The 17,567-nt window shown below is 40.0% G+C and overlaps 1 protein-coding gene across 3 annotated transcripts; it reads right to left on the minus strand.

Annotated features, from left to right (window-relative positions):
- Positions 1–36: 36 nt before the first annotated feature.
- Positions 37–10,077, minus strand: prkacbb (protein kinase, cAMP-dependent, catalytic, beta b). Of its 3 annotated transcripts, none has more exons than XM_058068134.1 (10): positions 9,572–10,077; positions 4,610–4,665; positions 4,406–4,534; positions 3,107–3,205; positions 2,949–3,031; positions 2,735–2,861; positions 2,558–2,653; positions 1,934–2,056; positions 1,680–1,844; positions 37–1,346 (listed from the first exon to the last, which is right to left on the minus strand). In XM_058068134.1, exons 1-10 carry the CDS (start codon positions 9,615–9,617, stop codon positions 1,221–1,223), a joined length of 1,050 nt encoding a protein of 349 aa, XP_057924117.1. In that variant the 5' UTR covers positions 9,618–10,077; the 3' UTR covers positions 37–1,220. The 3 variants fall into 3 exon arrangements, with proteins under 3 accessions (XP_057924117.1, XP_057924114.1, XP_057924115.1); XM_058068131.1 differs by having other exon boundaries at positions 4,610–4,671; positions 9,572–10,073; XM_058068132.1 differs by lacking the exon at positions 9,572–10,077 and adding an exon at positions 5,072–9,539 and having other exon boundaries at positions 4,610–4,671.
- Positions 10,078–17,567: the final 7,490 nt, after the last annotated feature.

The following is a 17,567-nucleotide window of genomic DNA, read 5'->3' on the forward strand; positions in this document are numbered from 1 at the left end:
ATACGACTGTTAACATTAACGACATTACCAAGTAAACACTTTTAAAAATAAAATTTATTAGCATCTCTAATGTGTATAAATAAAACATATGAAACAATGCATATACGTATATGAGCTGAACAGTAACAGGGATACATGGTGTTACAAAGGAGCAGTTCTTTACTTGAGCCAGTGTATTTGTGAAGAAAACTGTACCTTGATATTCACGCCATCAAATATGCACACTTATAAATTGCAATCCACATTCCTTGAAAGAAAAAAAAAATGAAACCAAACATTCACTGGCGGTAACAAAAAAAAGCTGCAGTTTTGTGTTTTATTAAATTCTCAAAATCAATAAATGATTCTGCACATTATATTTTTTAAAGGTTTCACTAACCATGTTGAGGCGTAGAGCTTCAACGCTATTCACATTGACTTTTCTCACCTTTTACACTTCATTTTGAATTTACAGAAGTCACATTGTATTGTAATAAGGGGTCTTTATGCGCAATCTTGGAGAACATATGAAAAAATATGACAAAGAGCAGACACTGACAAAAAAAAGAGTAACAAATGGCATACGTAACTATAAGACCCCAAAAGGATCAAACAAGTCAATAGCGTTATACTCTAATGTAACAAGGTTGGTTATTCTCAGCGATGGCTTGCTGTAGGCCTGGGTCGGAATACCGAGGAGGATCAACGCTTTCGCTGGGCTCTCTAAGGCAAAAGCAGAGAAAGGGAGAAGGAACGTCTCCTTCTTCTTGTGTCGCCCAAAGTTTTGCTATTCAGTCATGCTCTTAAAACACTCAAGAGTGTTCAAACATCTTACAAAACGGACAGATATGCACACACGGGACGAGAAGCTACCGGCCATGAACGTAACAGGACCCCATGTAACATGGAAGTGGAACCATTGCTTTGTCCTTCGTGGTTTAAAAGGGCAGGACAACATCCAAGACCTTCAAAAAGTACAAAATAAACAGTAGATGGGTTAAAAAAGAAAAGTGGTGCGTCTGCTTTAATATGCAGGTGTTGGTGACAGTGAGAGGTTATCGGCACCAAAGGATCATGGCAAACTCATTGAGCTGTGTGAAAGATCGTGTCATAGAGCTGAGAAAGGGAAACAAGAAGAGGGGAGGAAGGTGGAGGAAAACATGGTCTCCAAGTCTCCATTCCAAGTCTTTAGAAGAGTGCAAAGATCCCCCTTATATCATCCCCTGACAAAGCCGTCTGTCTTAAAACTCCGCAAACTCCTTCACGCATTTTTCCGTTACGGAAACGCGGATGTCCTCCTCATCGTAGTCGTCGAAGTTGCTGGTGTCGCCGGGGCCTCTGCACTTCGGTATGAAAGGAGCCTCCACCTGACAGAGCAAACAAAAAGTGTCAACCAAAGCGTCTCCAAATTACAAATGGGAACGTGACTACATGTTGAGCTCTCACTGTTGCTAATTAATAAACAAACATCATCATAGCATGCCATTTAACCAGCTAGCAATTAGCGTTGACTCTTAACACATCATTAACAGCTGTGGCTGTAGACAACCTCCTTATGTAGTTGTATATTCCCAGATTTTACAAAATTTCCACAAAATGTTTCCCATTGAAAATGAATGGGACATTTTTAACAGTTGCGTATATCTCAACATGTTTGATGTAGCTGCAATCAAATAACGAAACGGCACAAACTGTCTTGCCTTCCTCTCGTAGACTGCGATCCAGTCTGTTGTGGCGAACCATTTGTGTCCCTTGATGTCGTTTACGCCATTCTTCAGGTTGCCGAAGCGTTTGGTCAGGTCCACCTGCAGCAAGTTCCTCAGCAGATCCTTCAGGTCTGAGCTGAAATGGGAGGGGAAGCGCACCTGAGAGGATAAAAAGGTGTTACAGATATGCTGTCGTGGGTAATTTTTTTTTCTTTTTTTAAAGCCCCCCCTTCTCTCTTGATGCATACCTTGCCGGACACGATCTTCTCGTAGATCTGAATGGGCTGGTCGGCGAAGAATGGAGGGTAACCAGCTGCCATTTCATAAATAAGGACGCCGAGGGCCCACCAGTCCACAGCTTTGTTGTAGCCCTAAAGAGTCATCACAATGTCAAATGTAAGGACAGTTCCTAAGTTCTCTAAAGTTGCACAAAACCTACTTCAAACCAGGGCGCAACAAAGGACTAATTAAGTGCATTATGCTTATTCTTTAGCTTTTTGTAACACTTTGGTGCGGGTTATAGTCCGGATTTTACAGAAATGTGTCATGTTGGAGGACACGCAGGTGGGCTGTACATCCTCTGAATAAGTCTTTACAGACAAAAAATTATGTACTACAATAGTTTGTGTCTCTGCAACTCGGTAATTTTTTTTGGAGGTGCACGTCACACTACAGGAAGACACTTGAACTCAATGAAAACGGCGAAATGCTACAGAATTGGGCATTAATGCACATCATAAGGGAAATCTAATACATAATACAATCTAAAGGAGAATCATAAATACCAGCAAATACAATCTATATGGCACATGCCAAAAACATACTGGAAGTGCTAAATATGACATGAATAAATCTGTGCTAAAATACTGTACTTTGCTGAGAATAATTTCTGGGGCCAGGTACTCCGGTGTGCCGCACAACGTCCAAGTTCTGCCTTTTACCCGCTTGGCAAACCCAAAGTCTGTCACCTGAAAAATGGGAATGCAGCGCGTGAGAACCAAAGAAAGCGACCACCATTTTGCAATGCACCAACAATGTGGAGCTGTCACCTGAATGTAGCCGTGGTGGTCGATGAGAAGGTTCTCAGGTTTCAGATCTCTGTAGATGAGATCTAGTGAATGGAGGTACTCAAATGTCAGCACTATCTGGGCGGCGTAAAAGCGTGCGTGTGGTTCGCTGGAGATGAAAGGAACAGAAAAATCAATGTCTGCACAAACCGCAAGTCAAAACAAAGTAGGTCCTTAGTCCTCTTTACGGCCTCACCTGAACCTTCCAATCCGTCTTAAGTGTGAAAACATCTCTCCTCCTGGAACATACTCCATTACCATGTACAAATTGGAGTTGTCCTAATATAATACACAAACAATTACTCTTATCAAGTCGAAACTGACAATTATTGAACAAAAGGAGCTATGTCTTACCTTAAATGAGTACTCAAGTTTAACAAGGAAGGGGAAGCTGACAGCTTGTAATATCCTCTTCTCGTTCAATGTGTGTTCTATTTGTTTAAGTTTCACCACCTGACAGACAAAAAGTGGTAAGTGACACTCTGGTCAATACATTAGGTACACCTGCCTATACTGATTTATACTCACAAACTACCTCATTTTTTTGTCCACTTTGCACAGACTGCCCTTCAGTTGAAATATGTATGGTGTGGCAAGTGGAACATTACGTGTCCAGGCACACACACCCACCCACCCTACCATGCACAGTGCAAAAAATATTGCACACTCGCGGTTGATAAGGGGCGATTGTCCCGTGCAAGTATTTTACCATGCACTGTTGCATCCGTGTTGTATGATTTACAGTTTCAGTCTATTTTAGTTAATTACTAAAATGAAGCTTTGGTGTTAAAATACAGCTGTTTGACATGTTTCTACATGCCGGGATGCATCCAGGCATCATGTCACGTATTAATAAAGTGTGTCCTTTGAGACATTCTGAGATTTATTGAACAGGTATTGAGAAATCCTGATATTAAACATGTTGGTTTTTATTGTATCCATATAGACTTAGTTCAGCATCTGTATGTTTTGTCTGCCTCTCTGTCTAAACGTTAACCCCTCCCTCTGGTTTCGTCTTCTGCCAGGGCCGTTGACAAGGGGGGACAAACGGGTATCTTGTAAAATGTGCCATATTTTTTCTGGTTCTTTTGCCTTTATTGTCTTCGAATATAGAGTCAAGAATCCCCCCTACCACCCCTACTGCACAAATGGTTTGGTCTGATTAAGGCATTAATTAGTGACTTATATCCAGTGTCACTTATATAAGATTTCCTCTTCATGATGCATTATTGATTGATGTGACCTGTACCTGTAGTCCAGAAAATACAATACAGTACATTCATTCATTCATTCATTTTCTACTGCTTTTTCCTCACGAGGGTCGCGGGGGTGCTGGAGCCTATCCCAGCTGTCTTCGGGCGAGAGGCGGGGTACACCCTGGACTGGTCGCCAGCCAATCACAGGGCACATATAGACAAACAACCATTCACACTCACATTCGTACCTATGGACAATTTGGAGTCGCCAATTAACCTAGCATGTTTTTGGAATGTGGGAGGAAAGCGGAGTACCCGGAGAAAACCCACGCACGCACAGGGAGAACAGTACATGTTGTATATAATCTGTAAAGAGTTTGATACAATTTTTAACTTTAGCTGCACATTTTTAGCATTATTATTATTATGAACTCCTCTTATGTAAATAAAAGCAGACCTTCTGCTTGTCCAGTATTTTCATGGCAAAGTACTGCTCTGTTCCTTTGTGTTTCACCAGCATGACTCTCCCAAATGAGCCGGTCCCCAGCGTCTTTAATCTGTCAAAGTCATCGAGGCACGTCGTGCTCTGCAGGGACACACAGCATGTTAGTGTGTCTGGAAATATTTGTTTTGTTGATCAACTTGAAACAAGCATTCTAACCTGTGGCGGGCATTCCCATTTCCGCAAGAAATCTTCTTTGGCTTTGGCTAGAAACTCTTTCACTGAAGAGGGAAGAAAACAATGGCGGTAATTAGCATACATTCCCTTTGTGATGACTGGCATAAAAAGGTATTAGGGTTTTAGGTAAAAATATGCAATGTAGGGCATCAGAGGAGGGAAGGAAAGAGAAAGTCATTAAAGAAGACTCTCATCTGGATATTAGACATATCGTTTTAAAGAAAACACAAAACACAAGGCAACATCCAGGGCAGGCAAGACTAGTGATGCATGCCAAGACACTGTATACTCTTAATTTCTGTTATTTAGTAGCCTTAGTCGAGGAGGAGGAGGGGACCAGCACAACACTCAAGTTAAAAAATGGTATTTTCTCTGAGTATCTTGTGCATCACTTTAAAGGGGAAGGCTAATAAACACAGAAGTGTATTTGAAGCAAAGACAAACCGATGTATGGCAAACACAGCAGATATCCAGATTGAGAGAACATACAACAAAAACAAAAAGCACACACTTATTATCAAAGCACACAATAACAGCAAGCACATTGAGAAGCTTTTTGCACAATGAGACCAGGCACCAAATTTTGCCATCTCATCTTTTTGTTGTTGCTGTTGCAGGAATGTGCATACCAAACGTCTCTATTGATCACCACGTTTTTTTTTGCAGGAACAACCACCCACACGGATGGGATGATACGGACGGAAAAAGAGAAGACAGAAAGAGAGAGAAAAAGACAAGCGTTGATGTAGACAAAACAACAATAAACATGACTGCAGGAAGGAATTTGCGGGCAGCTTTGACAATATCAGTGGTGTGTATTACATTAGATTGAAAGGAAATGATAAGGAAAAAACCTCATACACAGTTTATATTAGCTTCTGAATTTAAATAGTAATGCTGATAATGGACCTTGTTTACATTTTAATGTGCAATGTTGTTGAAATATACACTCACAAGACAAAACATTAGGTACACCTGAACAATCAGATCAGATTTCTGACACACGGATTATGTTGGTATCAGAACTCAATACAGAATGAAAACTGACCTAGCTCTAAATGTATTATCCTTCTGATGTGGACATAAAGGCCCAAAGTTCAGTTCTTTTGGCAAATACATAAGCTTAAATTAAAATTGTTTGACTTGCATTATTAAATCAACGGGAAATGATGCAATTTGTGCAACAGTTATTTTCTAGCAGCTTCATTTACATCAACAGTTCTCAGCTATTTTCTGTCGTGCCTCCACTCGGGGACAGAAATGTTGTAATTTATTCCACCCACGGCCCGCCTCCAGGCATGCCCACTCTACTGTGATTGGTCACACCTTCCTAACTATGAACCATATAAGGAAGTCCATCCCTCTGTGACATCACAAAGGAACAGTTTTACCACGCCTTTTCAAACCGATTGTTTTGAGCCATCCCAAAATTCTTAACTTTAACACGAGAATACAACATTTTAACTTCATTTATAAGTCAGAAAAGTGGAAAAAGCATAATAGTTGTGTAAAAAAAAAAAAAAAAATATATATATATATATATATATATATATATTGCAGTTGACCAAAGGAGAAGACAAACATGAAGACAATCTTCAAACTGCAGCAAATTAATTTGTTCATTCATTCATTCATTGTTGAAATTGTCCACACACACCCACTCACAAAGGATGCTAATCTGCTGTGACTGTCAGCGATCCATCCACGTAGGCAGACGTCTTAGTAGTGTAAACACAGGTAATCTTGTGTGTATTCAGCAATGTAGGTAACCAGGTTGCCTCATCAGAGTTGCTCCACTCACTCGCACACACAGAAACGAATCTGCAACTGGGCCACCGTGTCACCTTTAACAGGTTTAACAGTCCTGGCTTTTTAACAAGTTGAATATAGTCGGGCCGGGCAATACGGACCAAAACTTATATCCCAATATATTTAGCTTGAATAGCGATAAACAATATACTGTATATCCTGATATTTTTTTCCCCACAAAATGAGTTCAGACAAGGCAAATATGAGTCATGTTGTTTTATTAAAAAAACAAGTACTCAGAATGGGGAAGTTTTTAGGCATTGTCAAGCAGGGGTCGGTAGCCACATATTTTAAAATGCATTTCCATGAACCAAGTAACCAAATTATAACCAATAATAATAACATACTTTTACCATTAATGCGACTTCTGGTGCATGCATGGTCTTTCATAGTACGCTTCGTCTTTCTATTTTTTCACCATATTCTTTGTCAGCAAGGTTTGCTCTGCAGAATAAGTGAGCTGACTATTTAATTGAAGGAGGGAAGTTTACTTCTTGACCTCTGAATGACCCGAGTAGGCTACCACATAATAATCACATTTTAGTGTATAACCCAGAAACCTTTTTCCACTTTTCTGAACTAGAAATGTTTTTAGGATGTTGTTTTATCTTGTTGAACTATGCCAATGTTTCAGATAATGAGGTCTGCGCATTCGGTTTCAGTTAAGTTTTTTCTAACACCGGCTCAATATATTTGTTAGACACAAACATCAAGCAGAAGTGGTTGGAGTTGCAGATTTTTTTGTGAACATGTTAATTGCATGGGAGAGAAAAATAGCCAAAAAATTGTAATATTAGAATTTATATAGCTAATAGTCATATATTGGTTAAAATAGAACAAGAGCAAAGTATTAAAATTACAAGAATATTGTGATGACAAAAGTAATAATACTAGAAAGAAGAATTGAAATATTGGGAAAAAAGAAAGTAATTTGGCGTGAAACTGGGCTTCTCCCATTCTGATAACATTCAATTTTATTTATAATTTCTTTGCACATTTCACCTTTTTCGGGTAATATTATGTTCCACCTTTATCCAGGTTATTACAACTTTAATTTTTTGTCAACCTTTTAACGTTTCCCTTTTTTTTTGTAATGTTTCAACTTTATTCAGGTGCTATAAGCCACCACTTTTTCTAACGCTTTGAACCCAGCGGGTTATACAAAGCTTGACGTCTTCTATACTTCAGAATTAATCGTTTTAAATATGTATTTTGGAAAACGCTCCATGAGGGAGCAAAAAAGTACAGAAAACAACCAAAACATGTTATGAAGCCCCCATTCACGACGTTTACTATTAACAATTGAATGGGCGACAATCACAATTTATGTGTAAAATAATGTAAAACATTGTGCGACTTAGAATTATTCAATTAACACATACCGCCAAGATTGCAAATATGTTAAAATTAATGAAAAAATGTGAGGCTAAGCGGTAGAAAATGAATAAATGAATATGAAATCACAGACATACCTGGACCCAGGAGAATCCAGGCACTATGATGACTCAAAGGAGGCCACAAAGGTGCCACTGTACAGTCGTTCTTATGACGTCCAGAGGATAAATCCATCAGAAATATTATGCAATATCCAGCTATTTCATAAGTGATGTACGTAGTGCTATGGCCAAACAAATCATACCCGCTGACATAAATGAACAAAAAGAGATAAATTAAATATACATGTAAAATATAAAACAAAATGTAAAATGCCGCGTTGTTTTCTTGTAGATGAATAAAATACCTGTCCATCTCAATTAGTAGCTCCATAGGGACACATCTATCTGTTGACATTCTTCATGTTTGCGGCGGGTCAAAACCAACAAAAAGGTGCATGCCGCCACCTTCTATACTGGAATGTAGGTGTGGTGCCTGGATGTTGACATGAGTGTCTTGATATTATGAAGCTGTTCAATTCGGACATGGAAGATGAAGACTTGTGTGTTTTTTTGTTCCCAAGATGACAACGGCAAATGACTTCTTGTAGGCTACTATTATTTATATTCCCCAACTGGCACTGTTCAACTCCGGTGCACAAGTGGTCTAACTTTAGCCACTCAAAATACACTTTTTAGAAGCATGCATAAGGAAAACAGGGAAACACTGATGATTTACTCTACAGTAGATGTTCAGTGATGACAACATGGGAGCATACAAGTACGTTAACACCGGCCTGGGTCACATTACGTCAAACCGTTCAAAGCTTGTAATACCCCTTTATCCCCTGACGGAGGTCTGATGACAAGCTGCTCCAGTCAATGACAAGGTCTGTAAACCATGATGGACCCTAAACCACGCCATTAAATAGAAGCTGCAGGTCATACATTTGAAGATGACATTTGAAGAGTTGTCTGGTGCCACTTTTTGTGAACGAGAACGCGTGCATTTGTCATTTCTTTTCCATATTTGGTAACAACTGTGCAGTGCAGCTGGAAGGCTTTGTTTATGCAGCCAAGAATAAAATGTGGCAATGCAGCCCCTGGGGTGGGGGCAGAAGCAAAGCACACCCTCCCATTCTAGTTGAGTTTGAATAGCTATTCAAGACAATTACACATGGTTTTGTGGTTTCTAGCTGCAGATTTGATCAGTGCTGTCCAGATTGAGAGATGATGAGGTGTCTGGAGACTTGTAGCATGCCAATAGGAAGTGACAACACACGCACACATGCCTGATGGCTCCCACCATCAAGGGGCGTTAAAATGACAGGGGCCTTCTGATGGCTAATCCCCCTCACCACAACTCCGGTTTATGGCTACAGTTAGCATGGTAACTGCTATGTCAATATAAGGCCCGTAACAACAATGTATTAACTAATTTGCTCTTGTTATACTTTCATAATGACAGATTGTGCTTTTTTTTAATTCCCACCCCTTCCATCAACATCTAACGGGGTACTGCGGTGGCTAGCTCTGCATTTAGCTCACCGAAGAATGTATCACAACAAATAAGCCAACTAGTTGCGTAATATCAAAAAGACACATAAAAGGCTGTTTTTTGCAGGAAAGTGATGGGTGACAGTCGTGCCTCTGTTGCTTGGGACAGTTCTGGTGTCGCCACAAGCTAGCTAGCTATTGGCTACGTGATAATAAAACAAAACATTGAACCCGTTCGGTGAGGACCACCACCAGCGGGACTCACCGCTCTCTAGCTCGTTGCCCTTCTTGGCGGTGGCAGCGTTCCCCATCGTGGAAGACGCACGGTGGTGGCTCCGACGTTAGAGCGAGAGATGGCGGTGGCTGGCTAGCTCGCTAGCTAACCTCCCTGCAGCGCTTGCTCCGTTACACAAAGTAATGGTGGATGTTGTTTAAATGTGTTGCTGGTCCAAACGAAAATTAATACAATGTCCTAACCAGCAGTGGTCTTCGCTCGTCATTTGCCGTCCACCCTCGCTCTTTTCTCTGTGAAAGGTTCCCGCTATCGTGTGGCTGACATCAAGCTAGCGGTCACTGGTACTGCTGCTTCCGCCTGCCTGCCTGGGAAACGCTCCCCCCGCCCGGGAGTCTCTCACCACCACCGTTATGCCTCCGGGACACAACTACTTCGTAGTGATTACATTTGAAAGCCATTAAACCAAAAGCATTACTACTGTTTTGTACCACAAAATGCCACACTTGATTGGTATTACACATTAAGGACAAGTAGGTGATCGACCCACCTTATCCTACAGATGGTTGACTGACGCACGTACGCACACACACTTTTTGACTTCCCATCCTATCCGATTTTTTTTCTTTATAGTCTTGAAGATCCGATCTGGTTTTTATTAAATAAGCTTTTGTTACAAATACAAATTTGTGGAATTTAATATGTTTATGAAAATATTAATAAAATCATTAAAAAAGCATATAACCGAAATATTGCAGAATTTACTTTATTATTTAGCATGGCCAACAATATTTTTGATACCTACAGTATTGTTTTTTTTATCAAACAACTTGAACAAGAATTTTGTTAATTTTCAGTTAGCAGTACACAGACAGTGGCAATGGTAACCTGCCTTAACTGGCCACAACATTAGGTACACTTGCACAATAGCACAAGAGTGGCATCAATCATTCTGCATGTATGGCTGACATAAGCGTACTAAAATATTACACCACCCCTCACAATATTGCAATCTTAAACGTGTTTAATAACTTACATGGTGTGTTTTACAAAACAGTGAGCACGATTGTGCATCAGTCACTGAGGAGTGTGGTTTTATTTTCTTGGAAAACTGCTTGTAATAGGAATGTGGTTATTTTGAAAAAAATACAGTCAACAAGGCTGACAGATTATTTCCCTAACATTGCCATGTTTGCATCACCAACTTCACACAGCTCATTAAAAATAATCAATAAAGTCACCAGGATCACTTACACGGTACAAATATATCTGAATAATAACCATAGCAACTGATCAAACCAAGTCAAATTTTGACTTAAAATAATGTACAGCCCATTTCCAATTAAACCACGCCCACTTCCTGTCTATACCCAACCCAGGTAACAGATACAGATAGTGGTGTACTCGCTCATCCCTATTAATTGGTGACTAAAGTGTACATAGTTATGAATGTGTTTGCCGTGCAATTTAAGTACATTTAAAATTAATTTAATTTGATTCACTAAAAAAAGTTTCATAACATAATTAATTTCACGATACTTAAAAAATTATTAGTTCAGTCAACATTATCAAAATATGTAGTTTCATATATATAATAAAATTATGTTGATTCAACAAACCATTTTTTTTTCAGTGTGACGAGTGACAATAAAAATTGATGGGACACGCCAAAGCAGTCCCAGTGAAGCAACTCGCAGTCATATTGTATACGTCTATACATATGATATATAGCATTAGTATAGCTAAACTTTGTCAAATCGCTGTCATAACTAGTGTGGGTGGCTGTGTTACGTGGGAAGTAGTTTACAAGCTCACAGCAGGAACAGGGCGGGACATAATGCTTGATGTTTGAAAGTTGTAGCGTCATCATGGCAGCCATATGTTAAAATTTGGTGTCAAATTAATATGCAGATGTAAAGTCAGACATAATTACTTCTTCAAAATGCGACCATGCAAAATACATTTTTGACCTGGAATTACAAGAACCAATTATGTTCAATATTTCAAGTTAATTTGAGATAAAAACAAAAGGTTTATGTTGATGTGGGCTGAGACAACATGTAAGTACCAAGCTATTTTTTTCAAAGGATTTTTGAAGTATTCCTTAAATATAACTTAGTGTTTCTAAGTTGACCCATTTTCAGGGAACAAGAAGTGATATGGATATGTATAATTTGTATTTTTATCCAAATTAGTATTAGAATCCAGTGAAATGAAGAACTCCAATCATGAATGGTATGTACTGTAGCTGCAGTGTCAGGTCTTTTTCACAGATATGTTGCGTGATTATCATGAAAGTGTGGAATGGGTGGGTCCGCCTCTGCCATTGACACACTCAGCACAGTCATAATTTGATAAAGTGTGCAATAACTTGTGTTTTCTGTCCTCCCTGCTTCAAAGGTGTAGTATCATTTACATGTACTGGTAATGATAATTTAAACAGAACTCAACGCAATGTGAGTGTGCAATGTGCAGTGCTCTAAAGGAAAATTGTGTTATGTAATTTTACTTTTGTACACAAGAGGGCAGCAGACTCCTGTTGCACAATTGTCAAAACCTTCAGGTTTTGTCTGTCATTAGCTGTCATCTGTTGTGTAGTTTTTTATGCTTTTGCTCATGTCTGCTGTTTGAGTTTTAGAGCGTGGTTTAATTTTTTTTGAAACTACAAATTTTTATTATTTTGCTGTCCATAGAAAGTTTATGCCTTCTTGAGAATAAATGTTGGAATACAAAATGTGACCAGCATCTGTATTCACTCTTATCTTCTCATGTCTACTGTCTTCCTGTTTACTTCTCACCAGAAACATGTCATGTTCAACCCAAAGGACAGCTGCTTTCCATATTTATATTGCCTTTTTTTTTTGTCTTTTAATGTTTCTCACTGGGCTGTGCTTCAAAGGGAATGATTTAAGCCTTTAGGTGAATGAATGCATGAATGCAGCAAGGAAGGAGAAGCTCCCACTTTTCTGCCCGTTATTTTCTGCTTGGCGTTCAACTTTGAACATCAGTGATTATAATGACTTGGCTGGCATCAAAACGTCTCAGCTGCTATACCAGTCTTACAATGACAGTTTTTGTCTTTGTTTTTCCAAAATATGAACACAGTGGAACCTTTAAAATGCTGAACACGCTCTAATGTGGATTGACCTGTGATTTGCTTGGGTTGCCTATAGAACTAATGGACATTAAATTAATCAATTCCAGCACCAATATGTCTCCATGATGAAACCATTATTAACTACAGTCAATGTTTTAAGTAACAGTTTGGAAATGCTGTAAAACATTGAATAACTTTATTAATGGTTATAATTATTATTCAGGCGGCACGGCGGTCTGGTGGTTAGTGCGCAGACCTCACAGCTAGGAGACCAGGGTTCGGTCCCCGCCCTCGGCCATCTCTGTGTGGAGTTTGCATGTTCTCCCCGTGCATGCGTGGGTTTTCTCCGGGTACTCCGCTTTCCTCCCACATTCCAAAAACATGCTAGGTTAATTGGCCACTCCAAATTGTCCATAGGTATGAATGCGAGTGTGAATGGTTGTTTGTCTATATGTGCCCTGTGATTGGCTGGCGACCAGTCCTGGGTGTACCCCGCCTCTCGCCCGAAGACAGCTGGGATAGGCTCCAGCACCCCCCGCGACCCTCGTGAGGAAAAAGCGGTAGAAAATGAATGAATGAATGAATTATTATTCAGTTGAATATGTCTGGAATAAAAGTTGTGTTTTTATTTGTTTCTTTCTTGGAAGTGGACAAAATGCATAGCAGAAAGTTTCTTGGAAACTACTAGGCAATTAATTATAAGAAGCTGGTGACAAACCTACTGGAGTCCTGCAAAGCCCTTGGTTGTAATATGTCAGTGAAGATACATTTTATACATTCCTGTCTAGATTTCTTTCCATTGAACTGTGGAGAAGTAAGTAACGATTCCATCAGGAGATTGCAGCTATGGAGAAAGGAAAGTGGAATTCATCTATGCTTGCTGACTACTCTTGGAATGTGCGGTCAGGGATGACCTGCTGCTCAGTACAAGAGCCGAGACAAAAAGTGTCCTTCAGATACTGATTAAAGGAAACTAAGCGATCTAAGTGATTCTAAGTGATCCATCCATTTTCTATACCGCTTATTCTCACAAAGGTCGCTGGCATGCTGGAGCCTATCCCAGCTGTCTTCGGGCGAGAGGCGGGGTACACCCTGGCACACAACAAACATACATTCACACTCACAATCATACCTATGGATAATTTGGAATGTGGGAGGAAACCAGAGTACGGGGAGAACATACAAACTCCACACAGAGATGCCTGAGGGGGAATCGAACCCAGGTCTAGCTGTGTGGCATGCACACAAACCACTCATCACCGTGCATCCTCCTTCTAAGTGATACTTGTCAAGTAACAAGTACATATTTTTTGCCTAAATTAAGCATTTTCAACCCAAATATAAGGCATTCAAAAGACCCATTCAAAGACATTGACATCGTATTCTACACTGGTCACTGTCAGTAATGTTACTGTATGAAAATAAAAATAATTTTACTCGAAAACGTTGGCGATCGCATTAATACCGATGGCTTAGAATATCTAGACTGATGTTGGATTCATTTTAGTATGTTTCATAACAAAAGGATGAAGAATCGCCTACAATTCATCCTTCCAAGTCTGAACACCCCTGCTGCACTGTAAGCTTTTCCAACAGGTCACTCACTTTTGCACAAGGAGTTTTTGTTCAACACAAATAAATCCAAAAATACATTCTGACAGTCACTTGGACGTCCGCTGTGTTTGCACATGATTTATATCTATCCAGTACATGACATTAAACAAGCAGCGTTTGCTATAAAACCTACTGTACACGGACGGCACTGCAGTGGACAACAATAGAGCCGTGCCTTGTGCAAATGAATTATATAAACAAATGCATGATTAAAAGTGGTGCTGGGACTCGAAAGCCAGCTGTTTGACACAGCTTGTGCACATGTGTCTGCTCGCTATAAATCAAATGTCCCATTGTGCTCATCTGGAGTGAATTAGGAGAGAATGGAGGGAGGGGAAGGTGGTAAGACGGGGTGGGAGTGGGCTTTGATATACAGAGAAGGAAATGGGTAATGTCCTGAAACCACATGCAGCATCCTAATAGTAGCGAGTAACTGATAGGGAGGAGATAGATAGAAGATGGGTGTCTACAATTTATAACCTGGTCTTCTTGCTTTTTAAAAATGATCTATTATGCTCAGTTTTGACCCTTTTATTGAGTTGCGGACTCCTATAGAGTCATGATAGCCCAAACAGAAAGCTTGCTAGAGCTTCCAGAATCTGCACCAGCTGTAGACCGTGATTGGTCACACTCCCAAACACTCCAGAGGACTTCCGGACTACTGCCAAACTCATTCATTCATTCATTCATTCATTTTCTACCGCTTTTTCCTCACGAGGGTCGCGGGGGGTGCTGGAGCCTATCCCAGCTGTCTTCGGGCGAGAGGCGGGGTACACCCTGGACTGGTCGCCAGCCAATCACAGGGCACATATAGACAAACAACCATTCACACTCGCATTCATATCTATGGACAATTTGGAGTGGCCAATTAACCTAGCATGTTTTTGGAATGTGGGAGGAAACCGGACTACCCGGAGAAAACCCACGCATGCACGGGGAGAACATGCAAACTCCACACAGAGATGGCCGAGGGCGGGGACCGAACCCTGGTCTCCTAGCTGTGAGGTCTGCGCACTAACCACCAGACCGCCGTGCCGCCCTACTGCCAAACTACACTTTCTAATTTTGTCAGTATAGAAGTTGATAATACTGTCAATCAATTAACCCTCTAGAGAAGTACTCCACCCCTCCTGAGCTCACGGGACTACCTGTGTTTAAAAACAAATCAGGTAGACCCATCGATTGTGGTGAAAAAAGATATCAGCAACTCCAGACATCGATGAGCTTGTAATTTGCATGCATGCAGGTAAGCCGCTCCATGTATGCACACTCTATAATGCTACACAGACAACTGCTTACTTACACAAAATAAACAGTTAGGGCACTGATGAATTGTTGCTTACAGCCTGCTCTTCTGACTCTTCAACATGACCACGTTGGAAAGGCATTGGGCTTCAGCAACAGTTTGGTGGATAGTCCCAGCTTCCTCCATGTTCAAAAAATCACTGTGATGTCACAGTGAACCAGTGTTAGAAAAAAACTATCTGAAAAAGTGCGTTCAGAGCCATCCCAAACTTCTCACTTCCAAATATGCAAACCTCATGATCTGAAACTTTGGCATCGTTTAACACGAGAATACTAAATTCTAAAACATTCATAAGTCAGAAAAGTGGAAAAGAGCAAAATAGGTCCCGTGTAACTATATTTAAAATGTGTTTTGCAATGTATTTTCTTCTTTTCATAATCTCCCTGTCCTAATTGCGTCCATCACTACATATCTATTTAGCTCACACAAGCGGTGCCAGCACAGTCGCACATGCTTGTGAGCTGAATGGGCTTGGCATCGCAATCCCGAGCTTAAGCTGGAACACTGCAAATACCTCACAGCCCAATACTTGCTATACATTCCAGGTGTGGACTGTTGTGTGCATCCAGCAGAGGAGCATAGAGCAGCAAACGTGTCTGAATTATTACTGTAGTACAGAGTACAATTTAATAAATATACCGTATTTACCACAACTACAGTGGAGGTCTTTACATCTTTATCTAAACTGCAAAGAGACTGGAGAATTAATTGGATTAATTTGTTTGACATGCGGACCGCACGGTGGACGAGAGGTACTCATGTAGGCCACACATTCAGGAGATCAGGAAGACCTGGTTTTGATTCTCCACTTGGGCATCTCTGTGTGGAGTTTGCATGTTTACTATTATTTCCTAAACATGAAAGTTCAGAAAACTTTTCCCCCCTTTTTTTGTTTTTGCAGGTAAAATTTTTACTTTTTTCTGCTCATTACATTGGTCACATGATTTTTATGTATTAATCAAATATAAAATTCTAATTTCAAATTTGTTCCTAGATCAAACACTCAGGCTTAATTTCCCACCCTGTTGGGTCCGCAGAGGACAAAAAAGTCACAACAGCAGAGCATCTTAACTGTAAATGGAAACATATTTGCTTTACTTTTCATGGTGATAATGACTTTTTGCAAATGTGTCATCATAGTCGTCAGGGACCATTACGTAATCAAGCACCCCCCCCCCCCCACAAATGGATCCCACCACAATCAAAAGTCAAAATCAAAAAGTCCAGTAGGAAACGCTCCAATGTGGAAATTGTTCAGTCTCATTCTAAACAATAAATATGACAAATTGGATTGTTTTTCAACAAAATGAAACCCAGAAATTAGAAAATGCATGTTGCTTTTACAAGGTGGTGAAAGACGGATCTTATAACAGAATTCAATGTTTTTTTTTTTAATGGTCGTTAACACTATCACCTACGTTATAGTAGGTGATATATAGTAGTACCTGTTGTAATCAGTAAATTGGACAATTTCTTATTTTTCAACAAAATATAAGCCCATATTGTCATATTGTCTAATTACAAAGCATTGGTGCTTATAATGGAAGTCAAAGGGACTTTTTTGTCTTCCAGGGACCCAAAAGGATGGGAAATTAAAAATCAAACACATACAGTATCATATACTACGCATGAGTAGCAAGTAGCAGTAGTTTGCAAACTCAGGGGTAAATTATAAGATACGGTAATTTCACAGCATATTTTTTAACGGTTGCATGGCACAGCAGCATCTTCAGTACAACATTAGCGCTTCCTTCGTACCACACAACTTCATTGTTTGACAAGAAGGTAATGTTGCATTTGATTCAAGTGCTTGCTTGGGCTGTGCATGCATGCATGAGTGAAGCTAATTACAGCCCAAAAAATAGTCAATTTCACGAATACGTTGATATTTTTGCACCAGTCCATGTTATGTGCTGATAAGGTGACTCACACTTTATGTTGTAAAGCATGAAGGAGTGAAAATATCGACCAGGCCAGACGTGCAGTCAGTTTCACTGCAGCGATTCACAGAT

This window comes from Doryrhamphus excisus, chromosome 3 (assembly GCF_030265055.1).
Source record: "Doryrhamphus excisus isolate RoL2022-K1 chromosome 3, RoL_Dexc_1.0, whole genome shotgun sequence".
Lineage (NCBI taxonomy): Eukaryota > Metazoa > Chordata > Actinopteri > Syngnathiformes > Syngnathidae > Doryrhamphus > Doryrhamphus excisus.